The 21051-nt window shown below is 38.4% G+C and overlaps 8 protein-coding genes across 8 annotated transcripts; 3 read left to right on the top strand and 5 right to left on the bottom strand.

Annotated features, from left to right (window-relative positions):
• Window positions 1-2439, bottom strand: EV154DRAFT_493491 (uncharacterized protein). Its single transcript, XM_051599811.1, has 3 exons — window positions 1972-2439; window positions 1498-1810; window positions 1-1373 (listed from the first exon to the last, which is right to left on the bottom strand). The coding sequence occupies exons 1-3, from the start codon at window positions 2264-2266 to the stop codon at window positions 104-106; spliced, it is 1878 nt and encodes a 625-aa protein (XP_051462514.1). The 5' UTR covers window positions 2267-2439; the 3' UTR covers window positions 1-103.
• Window positions 2440-7536: 5097 nt separating this feature from the next.
• Window positions 7537-9718, top strand: EV154DRAFT_280361 (uncharacterized protein). Its single transcript, XM_051594750.1, has 7 exons — window positions 7537-8289; window positions 8376-8414; window positions 8478-8539; window positions 8606-8760; window positions 8822-9248; window positions 9315-9420; window positions 9496-9718. Exons 1-7 carry the CDS (start codon window positions 7967-7969, stop codon window positions 9545-9547), a joined length of 1164 nt encoding a protein of 387 aa, XP_051462513.1. The 5' UTR covers window positions 7537-7966; the 3' UTR covers window positions 9548-9718.
• A 13-nt stretch (window positions 9719-9731) lies between these two features.
• On the bottom strand, window positions 9732-12028 carry EV154DRAFT_493486 (uncharacterized protein). Its single transcript, XM_051599810.1, has 4 exons — window positions 11685-12028; window positions 11487-11531; window positions 11232-11414; window positions 9732-11159 (listed from the first exon to the last, which is right to left on the bottom strand). Exons 1-4 carry the CDS (start codon window positions 11828-11830, stop codon window positions 9881-9883), a joined length of 1653 nt encoding a protein of 550 aa, XP_051462512.1. The 5' UTR covers window positions 11831-12028; the 3' UTR covers window positions 9732-9880.
• On the bottom strand, window positions 11895-12910 carry EV154DRAFT_493485 (uncharacterized protein). Its single transcript, XM_051599809.1, has 2 exons — window positions 12697-12910; window positions 11895-12612 (listed from the first exon to the last, which is right to left on the bottom strand). The coding sequence occupies exon 2, from the start codon at window positions 12548-12550 to the stop codon at window positions 12131-12133; it is 420 nt and encodes a 139-aa protein (XP_051462511.1). The 5' UTR covers window positions 12551-12612; window positions 12697-12910; the 3' UTR covers window positions 11895-12130.
• A 126-nt stretch (window positions 12911-13036) lies between these two features.
• Window positions 13037-14148, top strand: EV154DRAFT_456805 (uncharacterized protein). Its single transcript, XM_051597382.1, has 2 exons — window positions 13037-13375; window positions 13430-14148. Exons 1-2 carry the CDS (start codon window positions 13107-13109, stop codon window positions 13752-13754), a joined length of 594 nt encoding a protein of 197 aa, XP_051462510.1. The 5' UTR covers window positions 13037-13106; the 3' UTR covers window positions 13755-14148.
• Window positions 14132-15136, bottom strand: EV154DRAFT_493482 (serine/threonine-protein kinase pef1). Its single transcript, XM_051599808.1, has one exon. The coding sequence runs from the start codon at window positions 15079-15081 to the stop codon at window positions 14164-14166; it is 918 nt and encodes a 305-aa protein (XP_051462509.1). The 5' UTR covers window positions 15082-15136; the 3' UTR covers window positions 14132-14163.
• A 187-nt stretch (window positions 15137-15323) lies between these two features.
• EV154DRAFT_412096 (kinase-like domain-containing protein) lies at window positions 15324-16369 on the top strand (the record flags this gene model as incomplete). The annotated part of the gene is made up of 3 exons (XM_051595493.1): window positions 15324-15480; window positions 15534-16051; window positions 16115-16369. Coding segments are annotated over 3 exons (930 nt in total), but the record flags the coding sequence as incomplete, so codon positions are not given.
• Window positions 16370-18500: 2131 nt separating this feature from the next.
• EV154DRAFT_476811 (uncharacterized protein) lies at window positions 18501-20339 on the bottom strand (the record flags this gene model as incomplete). The annotated part of the gene is made up of 7 exons (XM_051598063.1): window positions 18501-18759; window positions 18822-19493; window positions 19567-19710; window positions 19760-19961; window positions 20021-20077; window positions 20136-20248; window positions 20305-20339. 7 exons carry the CDS (start codon window positions 20337-20339, stop codon window positions 18501-18503), a joined length of 1482 nt encoding a protein of 493 aa, XP_051462507.1.
• Window positions 20340-21051: the final 712 nt, after the last annotated feature.

Genomic DNA, 21051 nt, shown 5'->3' with positions numbered 1-21051 from the left:
TCTCTAACTGTTTGATATTTTATTTCTTTTATTATCTTCTTTATTAAGGGGGGGGGGGGGGTGTTTTTTTTTATTTCATTGAAACCAAAAAGAAAGACAAAGTTTAGGCAGAAGCCTCAACCTTCTCTTCTTCCTTGGGAGCTTCAGACATATGAGCCTTAAGAACCTCAATGGCTTCATTGATCTTGTTCTCCAAGGCCTTGTTGTCTTCAATAAGGTTCAATAATTCACCGTTATCCATCTCGAGGAGCATACCAGTGATCTTACCAGCATATTCGGGTTGTTGGGCATTGATCAAAGGATAGAGACGTTCACCGAGCATTTGCTTTTGAGCCTCAGCAGGGGCAGCAGCTAAAGCGGCGGCGGTCAAGGGAGCAGCAGCAGCAGACTCAGCGGTCTCGGCAGCAGGTTGACGAGCTTGGTTAGCATACTTGCGCTGACCGGCAGCACCGCCACGAGGAGCACGAGGTTGACGAGGAGGACGCATGTTGTTGCTACCGCTGTTGTTGGGAGCAAATCCTTGAGGAGCGAAACCAGCCATGGGTTGACCTTGTTGAGGAGCCCAACGAGGACGAGGCATCATACCGTTAGGGGGGAAAACGGGACGTTGACCTTGAGGAAGGAAACCTCCGGGAGGAGCATAGAACATGGGAGCACCGGGCATGTAACCAGGAGCACCGGGCATGGGCATACCTTGTTGCATACGCATTTGGTTACGTTGAGCCATTTGAGCCTCTAATTGAGAACGACGAACTTCCTTACGTTGAGCAAGAGCGACATAGATGGGCTTAGCACCAATCATACGACCGTTCATCTCAGTGACAGCCTTGGTAGCCTCATCAGGAGAAGAGAAACAGACGAAACCGAAACCCTTGGATTGACCCTTCTCATCAGCCATGACCTTGGCAGAGGTGATAACACCATAGACAGAGAACTCTTGACGGAGCTTCTCATCATCAAGATCATCATCCAAGTTCTTGACGTACAAGTTAACACCTTGATACTTGGCGAGCTTCTCGAGCTTGGCTTGTTCGTATTGCTTGCGGAGCTCTTCCTCACGCTCAGACTTCTTTTGGGCACGAGCGACGTAAAGGATCTTACCATCAGCTTGCTCAGTTTCGTTCAAAGCATCGACAGCCTTTTGGGCATCTTCGTGATCTTCAAAGTTAACGAAACCGAAACCCTTGGAGTGGTTCTCTTCATCAACTTGAACAATGGCAGAGGTGATAGGACCATACTTGCCGAACATTTCGCTCAATTGTTGATCGTTGACAGTCTCATCCAAGTTCTTGACGTAGACGTTGGTGAATTTAGCTCTGTATTGCTCAATCTTTGCTTGACGCTCCTTCTTGGGGACATGACGACCGACGTAACTATAGAGCTATGTGTGAGTTTCTATGGATCACATCACATCATAATATTCCCGAGAAAAATAATATATCACAACCCACATATATATATAAAAAAAAAAAAAATTCCCTCACTGATTCTACTTACACCTTCTTGTCGTTCAAGAGCATACCGTTGACATGCTTGATGGCATTATCGGCAGCTTCTTCAGTTTCGTAGTGGACGAAACCGTAACCCTTAGAGTTACCGTTCTCATCAATAGCAATCTTACAAGATAAGATGTTACCGAAAGCAGAAAAGGTATCGTGAAGAGCCTTGTTGTCGATAGAGGGATCGAGGTTCTTGATGAAAACGTTTCCGGAACCGGTCTTACGGAGAGAGGGATCACGTTGAGACCACATAATACGACAAGGCTTACCCTTGATCAAGGTGTAGTTAAGGCTTTCCAAAGCACGTTCACCTGTCAAAAACAAAGAACATTAAAAAATTAGTATATATCAAAAAAAAAAAAAAATTTGTGACCCCAATAAAAAAAAAAAATTTTTTTCTCCACATGCACAAAGCAGTATATAATAAAAATTTTCCTTTGTGTCAAAAAAAAAAAAAAAAAAATAGACTTACCATCAACAATGTTGTGGAAGTTAACGTAAGCATAACCCAAACTGCGACGGGTGACAGCATCACGACAGACACGGATGGAGGCAACGGGACCGATCATGTTGAACATTTCAAAGAGCATGGCCTCGGTGACAGAGGGATCAAGCTCACCAACATAAAGGGAAGCAGAAGGGGAAGGAGCAGCGTTGGAACCAGCAGGAGCAGAGGCTTGAGCCTGAGCAATTTGCTGTTGTTGTTCAGCTGAAAGCTGTTGAACGGGAGCAACTTCAGCGGGGGTCACGACAGGAGAAGTAGACATTTCGGGTTTTTCTATTTTATAAATTTTTTTTTGGTAGTTTATATATTTGTTAATGTCAAACCCAAAATTATGAGATTAGACAATTAAAAGAAAACGGCGAATAAACGTCGAAAAGAAGAAGAGAAAAAAAAAGAAGAAGAGAGAGAGAGAGAGAGAAAAAAAAAAAAAAAAAAAAAAAAAAGATAATACTGTTATACTGTGTGTAGCTCACTTTCTTGCGCACTACACTTTTTTCACCCTACACCCCAGTCCGGCCCAGCCCACACACACACTTAACTCACTGTAATTCCCTCTAGGCCTTAAAAAATTTTCAGCGGTCTTTCAATTTCTTTTTTTTCTGCCTTTTTAGCTCTACACATGCCATCAACGAAACATGGTCACACTTGGCTTAGCTCACCTTCTTTTTTTTTTTTTTTTTTTGACAAGTACCTCTGTAGAGAGAGAAAATGATCAATTGACACACAAAATGGTCTCATTTAGGAACAATACACCACAACATTCATAATACGAATCATAATAAAAAACAATGGTCCATCACAATGATGCCACAAACAAAGCAACACTCGATTTCATGCACGGCCATCGTCATCATTACAGTGTTTGCCGAAATTCGTACCACCATCCAATACATAAACAAATCTTTTATCGTATCTTCCAGAAACCATTTGCCCGAAAGAGCAGCTCTACTGCTTTCGGTTCATGACACACAGACTTATATTTTATTGTGGTTGTTACCATCATAAGTGAGTGCTGCATCTCAGTTTGTTCATTGTTCGCTATTAAAAGATGGATAATAACACCCGATTTCGCAATGACACCACTTTGTTTTTACTCAGTCGACCATAAGAGTCTCAACCATACAGATAGGTTTTCGTCACTAGTCCAACATGCTCTTTAAATTGTATTATTCAAATGAAGCGTTGAAGTAGTGTGAATAGCTTATTTAAACGCACACGTTGTAATGTATGTAAGTCAATTAGACCCAAAGATGAGTAAACAAGTCATTCTTAACATCAATTGTTGCAGAAGTGTCCATTCATGGTGTATTGATTATCACAGGCTCAATATATTACATGAAAATTTTAGCCGTACCCTTTAAAATAAACCGCGAGTAATACAACCTGAAGTTAGGCCATGGTCATAGATAATTGACGACTTGCGTAAAAAAGTGATGTACAAAACAGGTTTCTACGTCAGAAATGTTGTTTATTTATAATTTAAACGCTGAAAAGCGCTAATCTAAATTGAGACACATCATCTGTGGTACAAATGGAAAAATGTGCATATATTGTGTTCAAGTTGCACAGAGAGAGAAAAAGATTTAATATTAAAGATAAAAAAATAAGAGCTAGCTTATTAGTTTCCACTAAGGACTTGTGCAGCATGGTTTGTCTATCACAAAAAATTTTAGCTTTCTTCTTTCATCATAGATGCCTATATGCTTACCTGAACGGAAGAAAATCGTCTGAGTTCTTGAGGTTCCATCGCCATCTTTTTATCCAGTCGAAAGATTCTTTTACCAAAATTTCGAGGACGAGACATGTTACGTAATGACTGTGTACGATTAGCATAGTATCTTGCAGAACCTGAAGTGGAAGTAGCAGAAGCACGTCTTGACATTACCTTGGCTCCTCCTTCGGGTAACTTTGTGTTTGGCCTGAAGTAACGTTGCATACCAAATTTGATCAGATCCAAGGGTGCAAACCAAATAAAGTTCCAAACCCAAGCAATACCAGCTAATGGCCAGCCACATCCTCTAATAGATGTGAATTCCCAATTGGCGTAAACCGAGATGAATGTCGCAGTTAACTGAGCAATGACAAAGGCAGTCATCAATAAAGTGGAAGGTCTTTCAAGAAAGAACCAACTTTGGGATCGTGTCACAAAGATCAAACCCTGTGAAATAGTAGACACTTGTAAATAAATCACGGAATGAAGTATACCGTCATTGGGATCTTCAAATATAGGAATACCGAATTTCGATTGAAAGAAATTCGTATTGTAAATTACAGCAAAAAATACCACAGTAGAAGCAGCCAAGTAGAGACCGTACATGATGGCATAAGAAAAGATTTCAAACAAGTTCCATTGATCAGGGAAAGGAGAAGGTCTTACACGATCCGTTGAAATTGTCATAATCGTACCATCATTCAATACAGCCAAAATCAATACCATAAACGGTGGAAAATTATACTTGAATGCAAAACACATGACGGCAAATCCCACCACCACACGAATCGTCACTGAGCAAGTGTAAATGGAATAATTACGCATACGTTGAAAAATTTGTCGAGAATGAATCAAAGCTTCAATGATCACCGAAAGTCCAGGTTCGGTCAACACAATATCCGCTGCAGATCGTGCAGCATCTGAAGCATCTGCAACAGCAATACCTACATTGGATTTCGATAGCGCAGGTGCATCATTCACACCATCTCCCGTCATGGCCGTCATATGTCCCATGGCTTGAAGTCGTTGTACAATCTCATACTTGTGTTCGGGATATACACCTGCAAATCCATCCGCATGCAATACAAGTTCATCTACTGTGGAATAACCAGAACCAGGAGGAGGTCCATCTTTCAGTGTTTTGGAAAGATACATATTATCACCCATACCAAGACGACGGCCTGTTTCTTTTGCAATGGCTAATTGATCTCCCGTAATCATCTTGACTTGAACGCCCAATTCAATAGCACGATCAATGGTTTCCTTGGTATCAGACCGAGGTGGATCATAAATAGGTAACAGTCCAATCAGTCTGAACCCAGTACCTGTTCCTGTAGGGTCTTCGCCTTCAATCTCTTCAATGGCCACTGCTAAAGATCTCAGTCCACGACGTGCAAATTCATCTACATCATCGTTCAAGAGTTGAATTTGTTCGGGTGTTTTATCTCGTGTACATAGATCTAGAATAAAATGTGACATGCCCTTGGTAGCACGATACAGTTTGCCACTGGAAATAGTCCGGTATGTAATTTCAGTACGCTTAATAGTAGGATTAAATGGCTCGAACCCAAGTTCTTGAATATCTTGTCGTGCTCCCTTGGGATCGGGTAAAGAATTGACAATACAGAAATCAATAGCGTCTTGATTTTCAGTACGGGATGCATAGGCGGAGATTTGAATGATGCCATCTGCATCATAGTCAGATGCATAGGTCTTGATAGTAGGTTTATCTACAATCAATTTGTTTAGAGTCAAGGTACCAGTCTTATCTGAACACAAGATGGTCACAGCCGCCATTTCTTCAATTGCTGTAATTCGAGTAACAATGGCCTTGTGTTCAGCTAATTGCTTGGCACCGATCGCCAACGTCACAGAGAGCACGGTAGGCATAGCAATAGGGATACCACCAATGAGTAACACGAGCAAGTTATTAATACCGGTACGATAACTATAACGAAATCCAGCGTACATCACCAAGATTTCTGCTACTAGAAAGATACCAATACTACAAAGACAGAAATTACCAATTTTTGCCAAAATCGATTGAAGATGACCCACATCATCTCCAGCATCTCCTACTAGCTTAGCAGCGCGACCAAAGAAAGTGTTTAGACCGGTACCAATGACAATAGCCTCCGCTTCACCTTGTTTCACGGTGGAACCAGAAAAGATCTCATCACCGGCATGTTTACCTACCGGTAAAGATTCACCGGTTAAGGCTGCTTGATCAATAGATACTTGGCCATGCGCAGATATCAATCGAGCGTCAGCGGGAATTACATCTCCTAACTTAATACTGATTACATCACCCGGAACGAGCTCAGCAGCTTCCATGGTTTTCCATTCTCCGTCACGACGTACTTTACATTCAGGAGCCAGTGATTCCATCAGAGCCTTGACAGCGTTACCCGCTTGACGTTCCTCTAAAAAGCCAATGATGGAATTTGCAAGTAGTAAAAGAATAATACCGATGAAATCTTCCCAATCGGGAGGTTCACCACCACCATTAGATAAAGCAATAGCAACAATAGCAGCTGCTTCCATTACCCAGGAGAGTGGATTCCACATAAACCCAAGGAATTGTAAAAGAGGATTGGTTTCCTTGTGTTCAAGACGGTTGTAGCCGAACTTTTCTACACGAGCTGCCGCTTCTTCAGACGAAAGCCCTTCAGTAGTAGTTCTTTTTTGGGAAAGAGAGTTAGTGAGAGATCTATCACAAGAATAAAATAAAAATAAAACTTACTGTAACAGAGTAAAGACATCACCAGGTTCCATGGTGGATAAGTCATACTTGTCTTTATCGTATAACTCTTCCACTGTTAACTGTTGCATGGCAGATAAATGTGATTTCTCTGGAGTAGAAGCACCCACATCATATTTATCATTGTCTGTCATTATGCAAAAAGAAATAACAAAAAAAGATAGCAAAAAAAAAAAAAAGAGAGAAATGTTTAAGTTGAGGGATTATTTATATAATCAAAAAAAAAAAAAAAGATAAAACAGATGACCTAAATTTACAAAACAAGATTATATTCACCATAAACAGATGTGTAATACGATTGATGAATTACTTTTTATTCCATGTGGTCCTTTCTTGTATTCACACACACACACACACACACACACACACACACACACACACACACACACACACACACACACATACATACATACCAAACAGTCACTTACTGTACACATATTTTTTTTTTGTTTCCCCTTCCACCTTTTTATTATTGTGATATTTTTATTAAAAAAAAAATGGATCTAGATGAAGAACTTATTGACATTGGTAGCGATCAAGAAGAAGAACCAAGGTTTGTTTACAGTAAGATCCCTCTTTATACATGTTATAAATCATTCTTTCCCTGCCAAATAAAAAAAAAAAAATAGCCCACACGAATGGAACGATACACCCATGGACGACGAGTCAAGGAAACTAATTGAACAAATGTTGGCAGAAGAAGAATATTATTATGAACAAGAAACCACAACACCAAAGAGGAAAAAATCACATTCCAAGAACGACGCCGATTATTATCATAATGTCGAACCCATAGCCAAAAAGTCAAAGAAAGAAGGTACGCTCTTTGATTAATAAAACAATGGAAATCACTCACACTGTCTATTCCCCATCAGGCGCCATCTCTTCCGCTTCTTTACCTTCGCATAAAACAAGGTGGAATTCAGAGGAAGATGATCGTCTTATTGAAGCATTGGTAACGGACCTTGTAGAATGAAACACAAAAAACTTGCACTCACACAGTTCAATAATAGGGCAAATTTGGCTACGGCAATTGGAAGTTGATATCGGAACATGTCAAGAGTCGAAATCCATTACAATGTAAAAATCACGCTCGACACCTGACACAAACAGATAAGGTCGATCCTAGTGTGCATACCGTCGCACATACCACCCATAGAGCTGTTACATCAGAGGAGGTCATCAAAGCAGAGGAACAGCACACAGTGGAAGAGATTGTCACAGTAGAAGAGCCAATCACGGTAGAGGAGCCAACGAGAGTAGAAGAGCACACCAGAGTAGAAGAGCGCACAATAGAAGAGCCTACAAAGGTAGACCAGTCCACGAAACCAGTGGGCGAAGAGATAGTAGAGAAAGAGTCATTAAAGGAAAAGACGCAGACGGACTGTGCACTCGTGATACAACCCAAACAAGCAGAATTACCTATAGATGGCAATATACCCAGCACTCCTACGGAAGGATTTGATCCTTACCGTGTTTCCGCAGAAGAAATGAACCATAACCCAGAATGGTTTCGACAAAAATACAGTAAAACCCCTGATCGTTATCTCAAGATCCGAAATCACATGTTGAGTTGTTGGCAAGCCTGTCGACCTAAATATTTAACCAAGACAAGTGCACGTAAAGGATTGAAAGATTGTGGTGATGTCAATGCCATTGGTCGTGTGCATCAGTATTTGGAATCCGTGGGCGCCATCAACGTGGATTGTATGACACATGCACCTCGGCCTCCTAAACGTGTACCACGTGAAATATACAAAGAAGACGAAGAAGATGAGTTTGATGCAGCCGATTTCGTGCTGGGTTACGACGGGTAAATTATTTTAACTAGCTGGACGATCTTTTATTGCCAATGACATCATTTACTTACATCCTCTTAAAATATATATATATATATAGGCCTAGAAAGAGAAAGGTGAGGAACGAACGAGGCGACTGGTAAGGAAATAAAAAATACATGTAAAATGAAAAAAAAAAGGTTTTAACAGCATGAAATCATAGGGTGGATCCAAAAGAACTAGAAGGAAGAGTGATTGAACATGGTCAAGTGGTCGTTTCATTAGGTAAAAAAATTTTTTGGGGGGAAAGGCAGATGTTTACATGTTTTATTAATAACGTTTCAAAAATAGCCGCTAAACCGAAACGTGTAATGAAAAACGCTCATCAATATTATGGAGGCGACGATTTCGGAAGAGGTTATGACCCATTTCGATTAGTTCCAACCAGCCATTACAACGATACCTTATCTGCTCCCTTTGAAGTCGAAGTGATCAGCGACGCCTTGGTAAAATGAAAGAGAGTCTATATATTTGCATGTATACTAAAAACCAGAAATTTTATTTTAGCTCGTGATGGATTTTCATTCGCATTTGGCACATACAGAAATCATTGGATTATTGGGCGGAAATTTTATCAAACGCAATGAACAAAAGGTGTTACAGGTAACGACGGTATTTCCATGTCAAAGTACAAGTACGGGCATTCAATGTGAGATGGATCCAGCGTCCGAGATGAAGGCGCGTGAATTGTTTTCGGAAAGAGGCTTGGATGTCGTTGGTTGGTACCATTCGCATCCTACCTTTGAACCTCATCCTAGTATACGCGATATCGAAAATCAAACTTCCTATCAGACCTTATTCCGTAAAGAAGATACAGGTGATGAGCCATTTATTGGTGTCATTGTCACACCTTACGACCCCCACATGCCTAGTGATCATTCTCAAATACAATACTTGCACATCAGCAAAGAGTGGAACGAATCTCAGTCATTTCGTAAGTCTTTTTTTTTTCTCGTATAATTGCACACAACGGATGATTAAACTTTTCTTCTGTGACTAGGTGTGCCATATGCGTGTCGTAGAACAGTGATACAAAGCGAGCAGGTCTCGTCCGACATCTTTCACCAACTCGTTGAACTCGTACAAGACTACAAAGACTACGAACAGTGAGTTTTTTTTTTTTTTTTAAAAAATTTATATATGTAAAAGAAGGTAAACTAACAGTGATATGTGTAGTAAAGTAAAGATGTTATCTCCCTTCGGCTCACAATCGAGGTTAGAAAAATTACTTGATTCATTGAAAGCGCATTTATTCCTTCATAAGGAGGATGAAGACACTTTTATTGAAAAAGTCAAGACATTAATCTTGACAAATTTTGTTACGCAGGACGATCATGATGACACAGAGAACAACAATCGTGCAACATCACCTTCCAGCAATGCATAAACGTTTTTTTTTTTCCTTTTTTTCTTTTTTTTTTTTTTTCAAAATGAATATTTAATAGTATAATAATAATAATAATAATAGAAGTGTGTTTTTTTTGTTATTTTTTTTTAAAACTTGTGAGCTATATAAAATAATTGGGGGGGGGGGTTGCATTTAAACAGAGGTGGCCTTTTTTGGAGTTAAGCGATTTGGTTATTCATAAGATTTGGTACATTATTATACTTTCTTCCTGAGGTAGCATAAGTTGGGGTAGTGGGTGAATAAGAAGCACGTGCATCATTTTGAGAAAAATACGCCTGCTGCTGCTGCTGTTGTTGTTGTTGATGATGTTGTTGATGTTCTGCAGCAGCCGCAGCAGCCGCGGCAGAAGCGTTACCATGGTTACCAGGCGAAGGAGCCGAAGCAGATGAGGAAGCACTGTTATATCTTGCTCGTTGCCAATCAAATCCACTATGAGGAGACTCAATGGGTCCGGTTTGCTGCATATTAAATTGTTGGACCATCTTGGGTTGTTCCTCAACTGTTGAGCGAGGACTACCGCCATGGAACTCGTTAGGGTATGTCTCTGTATGACTTGCATCGTGAATCACATAATTGGGTTGTGCATAAGGTGGTTGTGACGCAGGCGAAGTACTACTACGTTGAACATTGCTTGTAGGTGCATAATGAGGAGGATAACCACCCGAAGAATAATAAGTGGAGTAAGCGTTAGACACGGTTTGTTGAGAAGAAGGAGCCTGACTACTACTACTATGACTGTATTCTGTAGAAGAAGAAGAGGGCGTAGGTGTGGCAGGTTTAGAATAAGTGGCAAATACATGCTGACGTTGATTTCCTGATTCCCCTTCCATCGACTCATTTTTAACAGTTATCGTGTGTTGTTGCTGCTGAATAGGTTGAGAGCTAATTTCTGCGTAATGGCCAGGACTTCTACCACGTACAACCAAGGGCGAAGATCTACAAGAAGCGACCTTGACCAATTGATGCCTGTCTGTTTCGGCAAAGAGATCAACGACGCAGAGATAATATTGTTGAGCTGCTCTGCGTTTACCATTGTTTGCAGTTGCGGTCTTGAATTGAACACGTTCAAAAGTCACGATATTTTGGTTGTTGGCGACGGAACTCATGGTAAGATTACCACCGGGCGTGATGGGTTTGGGATCCGGTCTGAATTGAGGACCCTTATCGCGTTTTGGTGTATGTTGAATCAATTCAATTTCTTTTTCACCGTTAGCAACACGTGCAGACACGCCTAACAGAAATCTTTGTACGGGTGCTAGTCCATCTTCAGTCTGCACAAAGACTTGTTGAGGTGCATCGTTCATGGCGTAATAATGATTGTAACCGTGGATGGAAAACACACTGCTGACTTGGAAATAATTTCTACGGTAACAAGTCCAGTCATCATCTGCCATAAAAAAGCCTCGATCCATCTTTGACTGAACACGCACCGATAGACTATATAAAAAAAGTAGTATGTGAGTATGATTCATGACGACATTTTTTTTTTTTTTATGTGCATTATTTTACAGGCTGGTCTTGTCGGATGAATAAAGATTTTCAAAGGGCTCGGAAGGGCTGAAAAAGGGACCGGTTTCATTGGCAAATAGATTTGTTCTTCCTCTCACATTAGTATTGCGAGGAAAGGGTGGTTGATACATGGCTTCAGCACGTTCGGGACGAGGTGTCGCAGGTTGTGATGGAGCAATCATTCTATAATTGGACCAATCAGAATACGATAAACAAACAAATATATTTTTTTTTTTTTTTTTTTTTTTTTTTTACCCAGGTAATCGACTGGTATCAGGTTCGCCAGCATTGGTATAAGGTCTAAAGATTGTGTTAGAGAATCTTGATTTTCTGGGTTGTAGTACCTGTTGCACTAAAACAGCGACAGGTACAGCATAAACTAGATGACAGAGTGACACTATTTCTCACACAGACACTCCAGACACACACAAAAACACGAGATTTATTACTTACATGTTGTGTTGCTCAGGATAAGCAGAAGTTGGTGTATAATTGGTAAAGTTATTCGATGGTTTGGGAGATGTTAAAGGATCAACGGAAGGTGGGCTTTGAAGCGGCGCTTGTGAATGCCAATCTTTTGAATTATGTACTTGATTCATTATGAATATTATTATGTGACAGGAAAAAATGTATCACCACACTTTTATTTAAAAAGAAGAAAAGAAAAGAGAGAGAGAATAAGTTATCAAAAAAAAAGAAAGTTAAATACAAAAGAGGTCGGGGAACCAACAACAAAAAAAAAAAAACCCAAACAAGAAGAGAAGAGGGGGCTTTTTTTCCTGGGTTACGTACACCCAGATCAAAAGTAAAAAGTGACAACATTTACCTAAATAGATATTCAATTCATCTTTTATAACTTTCTATTATTACACGTCTTTTTTCAAGTAGTAAAAGGTATTCTAATTTGGATATTCCGAAAATGTGCCTGGACAAAAAGCAAAAAAAAAAGTTCCCAAAGTCACACACATCTCCGGGCGTAAAATATTTAAACGGAGCTTATATTGCATCTCTTTCGTTAGAACAAAGAAAAACTTGTTTACTTGCATGAGTTTTGTATAAAACAAAAGAAAGAGAGAGAAAGAAAAAGAGAAAGATAGAAAAAATAAATATTCGATAGTCTGTGCGCCATGTAACAAAAGAAGAAGAAAAAAGCTGTACCCCTTCTGGTGTGAACTCTCTTTTTTTTTTTCATATGCCCCCGAAATCTGCAGATTTTTGTAACACTTTGAGTTTTTCACGGAGAGAGATAGGCTACACAAAAGCCACAACTCTTTTTTTAAACACGGTCCAGGTAACAAGATTTGTTTAAAAATAAACATAAGGAAAATTAAAAAAAAAAAAAAAGTATATCAGAGAATGCTATCAGCAAGATTTTAAAGAACTAGTTAAAAAAAAAAAAATTAAAATATAGAATAGACGTATCAGCCACTGTTGTACATTATGCATTAAAGTAAATGTTTGTTACATTCTGTGGATTATTTTCTGTTCTTGCGTATTACAAGGGATATAAGAATTAAAAAAAAGACAGTATGAAATATGTCAGTCATAAACATTCATGTCCCTTCATGGTTGTACTACTCTTTTATAATATTATGCAGTGATATCATTCAACGATTATTTTGGTACGGCGTGTGATTGCTCACGTGAGTATGAACACGTATCTTTTACAACGGTTAAACATTCCACCGTATTTAAAAGTGTTTGCAGCAAATTGGAACAAGTGTTCACTTCTGATTGGCTAGAAAAAACACAAGAATTTACTATAAGAATTTCTTTTTTCAGCTATCTCTTCCTTTTTTTTCTCTAGTCGATTTTTTTATACTTTATATATTTTTCCATTGGGTGGTAAAAATTTTTTTTTGTATATAAAACAAAATGAATAACAACAATAACAACAACAACAACAACAACAACAATAATAATAAGAACGTTAATGACTTGACCGAGTTATTATCGTTGCCTGTTGATTTCACTATGGATCCTTTATCTCCCTTGTCTTCTTCCATGCCCCAAAAGAGACAAGCGTCCTTTTCCTCTGCCTCTTCTGTGTCCTCATCAGAGTATGACCCTTCTTCAGACTCTATTGTCTCACTAAAGAAATCCAGGCTCTCATTGGACGATAAAGACCAAAAAACCAAAGAAAGGTAACTATGATTATTTTTTTATCACTATGGTTACAAATACTAACATCCAATTAGAATCCTACGTAATCGAGCTGCAGCTCAAGAATCACGCGATAAAAAGCGTCGATATGTCTCTGATCTTGAGTGTTCCAACAAGAAGCTTACGGAGGAAAATGAAAATGCCAACAAGAAAGTAAAGACCTTACAAGATCAAAATGCGGTTTTAAATTCACAGTTAGAAGCGTTCACTAGACAGCTAGCAACACTACAAGCACAAATTAAATTCAATGCCACTACTCCCATCTTGTTTAATGACTTTTGCGATTCAGCACGGATCGCGAAGAAAGAAGGTTTAAAACCATCCTGTGAAAAAGAGAAAAGTTCCCTTCTGTGTGCCTAAAATCAACTCAATCAAAAATCCACCCAATGGAAATGCTGCACACATACCTTCTACTTTTTCACTTTATGACTTTTAACACTTTTTTTTTCCCTGCAGCGGAGGTTGTTGGACAAACTGAGAGTACAAAGCAAAGAACAGATTTATTATTATTACCATCGCCCATGTTATCACCTAGTTTCTCCTCAGACGAAGACTCGGTCTATTCACCAAACACACTTGTTCAAGATTTTCAATTAGACGACTTGTTTGATTGGGATGGGCAACAACAATCCCTTGGTACATTTTAACTTCATCGCAAATTTGCCCTGCTTAACTACTATTCATTTTCAACCACATTTTTTTTTTACTCTTATTGCATTTTCTTTATAAATAAACTCTTTTTCTTTCTTTCTCACTTTCCCATTTTATTTTAATCATTAAACATGTAACGCACTTCATTGAAATAGGCATGGTTTAATGCATCCTTGGCACTAATTCTCATTTGAGGCTGGTATTGTAACATTCTATTCAATAAGTCTAATCCACATGTGTCAATGTTGGTCAAAATCTGAGAAATATGCTGAGTAGGGTAAACGACTTGAGGAGGTTTATATTCGGGAAACTGAGTAATGTTCTGCCAAGACTGTTCGTTAGGTGTTCCCAATAGACGAAAGATCTTTTGTAGTTGGTCTTCATTATTTGTACCAGGAAAGAGAGGTCTTCCAGTATACATTTCCGCCATAATACATCCTGCAGACCAGATATCAATCGAGGTGGAATACATGCGAGAACCCAACAGAACATCGGGTGCTCTGTACCAAAGAGTCACCACCTCATTTGAGAATGTATTTACAGGTATACCAAAGGCACGCGCAAGACCAAAATCACCCAACTTTAACTGGTTGTGCTTGTTAATCAATAGGTTTTGTGGTTTCAAATCTCGATGTAATACACGGTTTTCATGGCAATAAGCAATGCCTCGCAATAACTGATACATGAAGGATTTGATAATGTTGGGGTCTAAGGCGCCATGAGTAGCTCTGGCTGTTGAATCCATATACTTTTTTAAATCCTGGTCCATGAATTCAAACACAAGACTCAGCTTGTTTTCGGTGTGGATGATATCTTGTAAGCGTACGATATTTGGGTGCTTCAGTTCCTTCATTAAAGATATCTCTCGAATTGCTGTGGAAGGTGCTCCTTCCTCTGGATCCAAATGAATCTCCTTTAAAGCAACAATCTCGCCCGTCACCTTATTCTTTCCTTTAAACACAGTAGCATAAGTGCCTTCTCCCAACTTTTCCAAACGACTATAACGCTGATCAGGTGCTAGATTATTCGCTGCCATCTTTTAAAAACAGAAGAAAAAAAAAAGGGGAAATAAAATATACAAAAAAAAAAAATAACAAATGATTACGTGTTTGATTGTCGGAATTAAATAGCCCGGGGCAGCAAGCCAAAAAGTAATTATTGTTTTTGTCTTACTTTCCAAACTAAGAAGAATGTTTATATACATCTTTTTAATTTTATTTTCATATTTTCTGCGCTTTCTTCCCAATAATATACATATAAAAAAAGCACAATATTCCGATGATAAATAATGCCTCCGTTCGCTTTCAAAAAGAACAACGAGTATTTCAACAATTAACACATGGAGACGCATTAATCGATGCATTAACCACTCTTTATAACAACACTTCCAAGTGTCAATACCGACAAGACACCGCAAATAAATTCATACAAACATGTAAATATATAAATCATGTTTATATTTATTATTTACACTCATAATCTCAATAGATAAACCGATATGTCACCAAATGTCCAAATCAAAAATATCCCTAAAAGATTTTCAGCTACTCGACAAGGACTCCTTTGTCGAAGGTGCCTTTGGAAAAGTCACCATTGTTAAAAGCAAATACGACCCTGACACCATTTACGCCATGAAAACACTCAACAAATCCTACCTCAATAACCAAATTGACCGTTCTTCTCCTATGGAAGAGCGTCTTATCCTTTCCAACCCAGATGAAGAATGGTTGCCCAAACTCTACGCTGCCTTCCAAGACACCAAAAACTTATACCTCGTCATGGAATACGCTCATGGTGGTGACCTCGAGAATTTAATGGACAGAAGAAATAACTCTTTTACAGAGAACGAAGCCAAGTTCTATTGCGCCGAATTGATCTTGGCCGTAGAAAGAGTCCACCAGTTGGGTTACATGCATCGAGATATCAAGCCTGCTAATATACTTATCGATAGTCAAGGTCACATCAAATTGGGCGATCTTGGCTCTTGCATCTCCATAGATACCACCGTAAGACACAGCAAAGTTTTACTCTAAATAATAAAAAAAAAACTAACCATAACAAATAAAAAGGAATCACTCTTTATGGTAGGCACTATGCCTTACATCTCGCCCGAAATGTGCAACTTTAATGATGGAGGTCCCGGCTATGGTCCCGAAGTCGATTGGTGGTCTGTTGGCATCGTTCTCTATGAACTCATCTTTGGTCAAACACCATTTACAGGTCGAGATCTTCAGATTCAAATGAGTTTATTAAACCCTGATATTGCCGTGGAATTCTTGCCCGGTGTCTCAATTTCAGAAGAAGCCAAAGACCTTTTGACTCAATTACTCACCAAAAACAAGGACAAACGTATCAAGGATGCGCGCCAATTGAAATCCCACGCTTTTTTCAAGGAGATTCAGTGGGACAAAATTCATACATGTGCTACACCCCCTTTTATACCTTCCATCAAGTCACAAGATGATATCACATTCTTTGCATCTACTCATAACCCAGAAGATGATGACGAAGAAGAAGAAGAAGAGGATGATGATGAAGAGGATTTGGACAAACATTTACCTTACATTGGTTACACTTATTCATGCAGCAGCTTGAGAAATAAATCACCGACACTTACCAGTCAAAATCGTGCATTTCTAACAAATCTAACTCCTACAGATTCCAATCTCAAAAAGTTGTTGGAAGATAAATCGCGTCTAGTACAGGATCAAGCACAGACAATCGCACGTTTAGAGTCAACACAGGCCGAAATTCGGCTACAAGTGGATGCATCCGTAACAAAGGAAAAGAAAACATGGCTACAACTTCAATCCTCCGTACAAAATGGAGAGGCTTTGGAACAACGTATCCAGGTCCTCGAATCAGAAAAAAAGTCATGGGAAGAGTTGGCATCCAGGAATCAGACATTGGAGTTGTATATAAAAGAACTGGAATCCAAGAATAAAATATGCGAGCTTTTATCACAGAAATTGGAATTAAGCAACAAGGAGCTAGAGTCAAAAAATCAGTCACTGATACAAAGTACAACGCTGCTCGAGTCAAAAGAACAAAATGCAAAAATGTTAGAACTAAGGAATCAAGTATTGGAGCAAAATACAAAAGCATTAGAGTCGAAAAATCAGTCTTTACAGCAAAACACAAAAGTGTTAGAATCAAGGTTGGAGGAAAATACAAAAATGCTAGAATCAAGGTTGGAAGAAAATACAGAGATGCTAGAATCAAAAAATCAGTCATTGGAGGAAAATATCAAAAAACTAACAGACACTGTTTTATCATTGCAACAATCTAATCAAGAGCTAGAAGCTAAAAATAATTTATTATGCATGGATAATGGAGAGCTGGAGTCGGATATTAAGGGTCTCATGTCGAAAGAACAATCCAGGATTCAACAAAATATGCTTGATCACCAACAGAAAGACACACATCTTCAAGAAGAGAATCATGCTTTACTGTCAAAGATACCATCCCTCGAAAATCAAAACAAACAATTAACAGCGACTAAAAATGAATTACATCAACAGTTGGATTTACTCAATTGTCACATTTCGGATTTAAACAGCAGACTATCAACAGAAGCTGAACAATCCAGAGAATTATTGGAACAACAAGCCAATGATTATTCCATGTTGGTCAACCGATTACAATCTGAATGCACTGAATTGAAAAACGAATTAAAGCAACACAATTCTATTGCACTTCGGATGAAACGAACCAATAAATCGTTACCTAATATACCTATTGCAGCTACACCTCATAAAATAGATGATTCACCAGGTCAAGGTCGATCTCTTTTATCTAGTATGTGGCAAAAAGACCGTGACTCCTTGCGAAAAGTAGAACAAGCATTAGAAGCGTCTGAAAACAAACTAGCATTTGCAAAAAGACAAGTCATGCGTTTAAAAAAGGAAGTCAAGTGTTTCCAGAAATATACCTTTGAAAGACAAGTGAATCAATATACGGAGGAAGGGCTGTATTATATTGACGATTCAAAGAAATCAACAAGAGATGCACCAACAACACCACCTTTGGACGCAATTCGTTTTCCTACACCGCCGACTTATTTTGATCAAGAAAAGAGAAGTCTTGGGTAAATACTATAAAAAGAATAGAATGAAATCGGCTTTTTTTCTTAAAAAGAGTTTATATAAACACAAAAAAACTAATCAATGGAAGCTAGCATGATGAATGAAATTCAAAAAGAGCAAAATTTCATCAATAGTACAAAGAGGACTATGGCTGCTCGTGCCAGATTAGGCCGTACCAACGGACAAGATGAATTACAAAAATCTCTTGATCATGCCATGAAAAAGCTGTCTTTATTAGAAAGTAAATTCAAAAGGTAAAAAAAAAAAACTAAACGAAACAAAACAACGTACTTTTACTTGCCCTCGTTCTCCTTCTACCCCACCTCAACCTCTTTTTTTTATGTAATAAAAAAAAACTATACAAGTATATCTAGCCTTTGATGAAATCAGACTCATAATCCACACGGCGAAGCATAGCAATAAACTTTAAAACGGATTCAGGCCAAAGAGATTGGATTTCACCATCCTTATTCATGTACCACGACTGACATCCGCCTTTCCATACAGTTCCTTCGAATTTACTCTGAAGGTCGGCAGAGAATTTTGCTTGTGCTTTTTCCGTAGGATCTAAACTAGCAATTTTATTCTTCATCATGTATTTTATCATTCTGATACCATAATCCACTTGACTAGACGAAGAAAGTAGCTGAGTATCTACAACAAACTATTCCTTGTTTTCTATACAAAATACCTCTCAGAGATGGTTACTACGGAGTTATGACCCAATACAGATCCAGGACCTAGTAAAATAAACAAGTTGGGAAACTGATGCACACTAACTGTTCTGTAAGTTTTGGGGACATTCTCTTCCCACAGTTGATTTAACGATACACCATCTTTTCCATATACTTTCAACTCGCCCAAAAAGCCGGTGATATTAAACCCTGTGGCTAAAATCAAGGCATCCACTTCTGTCTCTACACCATCTTCGGTTGTAATTGTTCTTCCTTGGACTATCTTGATGGGAGATCTAAGCACACTTGTTTTGGGAGAACAAAGAGCAGCGAGATAATTATCAGAGATACCGATCCGTTTACAACCTACTGGAAAATCCGGAATCAATTTAGGAATGAGGTCTTCCCGACCATATGCTGTCATGATGTATTCCATGTAACGTTTAATAGAAGCTCTTGATTCAATAGCTTTTTTAGAAGAAGCATTTCCCCATCGACTAAAAGAAAAATCCGAAGAAAAAAAAATATAGGCACGATAAAAAAACATGAGAAAAGGAATATAGGTGAAACACCATTGGATAAATGGAGAGTAGGCGAATTGTTGTCGAGGAGCTACCCAAGCTGGCGTTCGCTGAAAACTAGAAAGATGGGTTACTCTATCCAAGATACTGGGAACAATTTGAATTGCGCTATATATTTAACAGAGAGGCATGAGAGAGAGAGAGAGAGACAAAATAATCATTAAACTATTGATTTGTTTACCTTGTACCACTACCAATGACAGCTACACGTTTATTGGTCAAATCATAATTGTGGTCCCAAGATGCCGAATGAATGATTTTTCCTTCAAATGAAGTAGACTGCTTTGGAATATTAGGCACCCGTAAAGTACCAATACTCGAAAATCTATCATCATGTTAAGATTATTCTTCCATGTGTACAATGTAATATTTACATAAAGTCAAAGTGTCTGATCTGATTCTTTTCATCAACTGAGGGTTGACTTAATTCAAGCTCCCACTTTTTTATTTCTTGAACCCAAGTAGCACGGATAACGTTAGTGCTGAATTGAACTTGCTTGTGAACATCGTATTTCTTTGCTACTTTGTGAAGGTATGCATAAATTTCTTTTTGTGGACTGTATTTGTGACTCCAATCTAGAGGTAGTCCGTTAGACATAAAAAAGGGTCTGAAAAATAAAAATTATTTATATTACTTGGATTCAGCTCGAAACTGAAAGAGTAAAGATGACTCTCGATATCAGAAGCACATCCTATTATCATTAAAAAAAGTCAGTGTCTTTTTTGTCGGTTCTTGTTGTTGTTTTGGACCTGGATAGGTGTTATAATTCCAGGTACCACCAATATCCTTTGTGGCTTCAAAAATTTCGGCAGCGATGCCAAGCTTTTTCTTTAGCTGGATAGCAGAATTTAAACCACTGAAACTAAAATAAAAGTTCAATGCCTGTTTTATTCATGTTTGTTATCAAATTAAGAATACCCGCTTCCTATAACAGCAACCGTAGGAAGAACCATGGATACGTTGGCTATGAATTACACGTAAAAAAAAAAAAAAAAAAAAAGGAAAAGAAAAGAAAAGAAAAAAAAAATTATAATATTTATACGAATTTTTTAATGTGCTACAATGATACACTTTATTCAGAAATTATTCGACTTGCGTGATTTATTAACCCTTTTTTTTTTCTTATTCTTTATTTTCAAAATGGCTATAACATGGTAAGTAAGAGAAACAACTTTTGATGTTGCATACTCACATTATTGTCTTAGGGATTTAAAAACATGGCTTTTGAACAACTTTGCTGAGAATGGTATCCCTGGATTTTTCATTGCTGGCAATTATCTTCCAACCCAACAAGAGCTTGCTGAAAAAGAATATGACACAAACATTGTGGGCTCATTTGTTAGCAAGGCTGTTTGTGAAGGGGTGAAGATAAAAATATCTGTTGAGAGAGGCGAATAGAACCAACGCGGTGCTAATAGTGAGAAAATGCTAGAGTCCTTACTATCGTATGGAAGTATTTAGAAAAAACTAAGTGTCATTGTGTACCTCTTGAAAATCAAGTTATCCAACCAGAAAAAATTGCGGAAAACATGAGACCACTAACAACAATCTCAAGAAAAATGACCCTTTCAACTGGATCAACCGTTGTCCTGATTCCCCTGGAGAAAAAAAAACTAACGGATGTTTGAAGTTTTAACACATTACTACAAAATTTGATAAAGACGA

This window comes from Mucor mucedo, assembly GCF_025094135.1.
Source record: "Mucor mucedo strain NRRL 3635 chromosome Unknown EV154scaffold_7, whole genome shotgun sequence".
Classification (NCBI taxonomy): Eukaryota; Fungi; Mucoromycota; class Mucoromycetes; order Mucorales; family Mucoraceae; genus Mucor; species Mucor mucedo.
The sequence above is the reverse complement of the archived record's forward strand: the minus strand, read 5'-3'. Positions and strand labels throughout refer to the sequence as shown.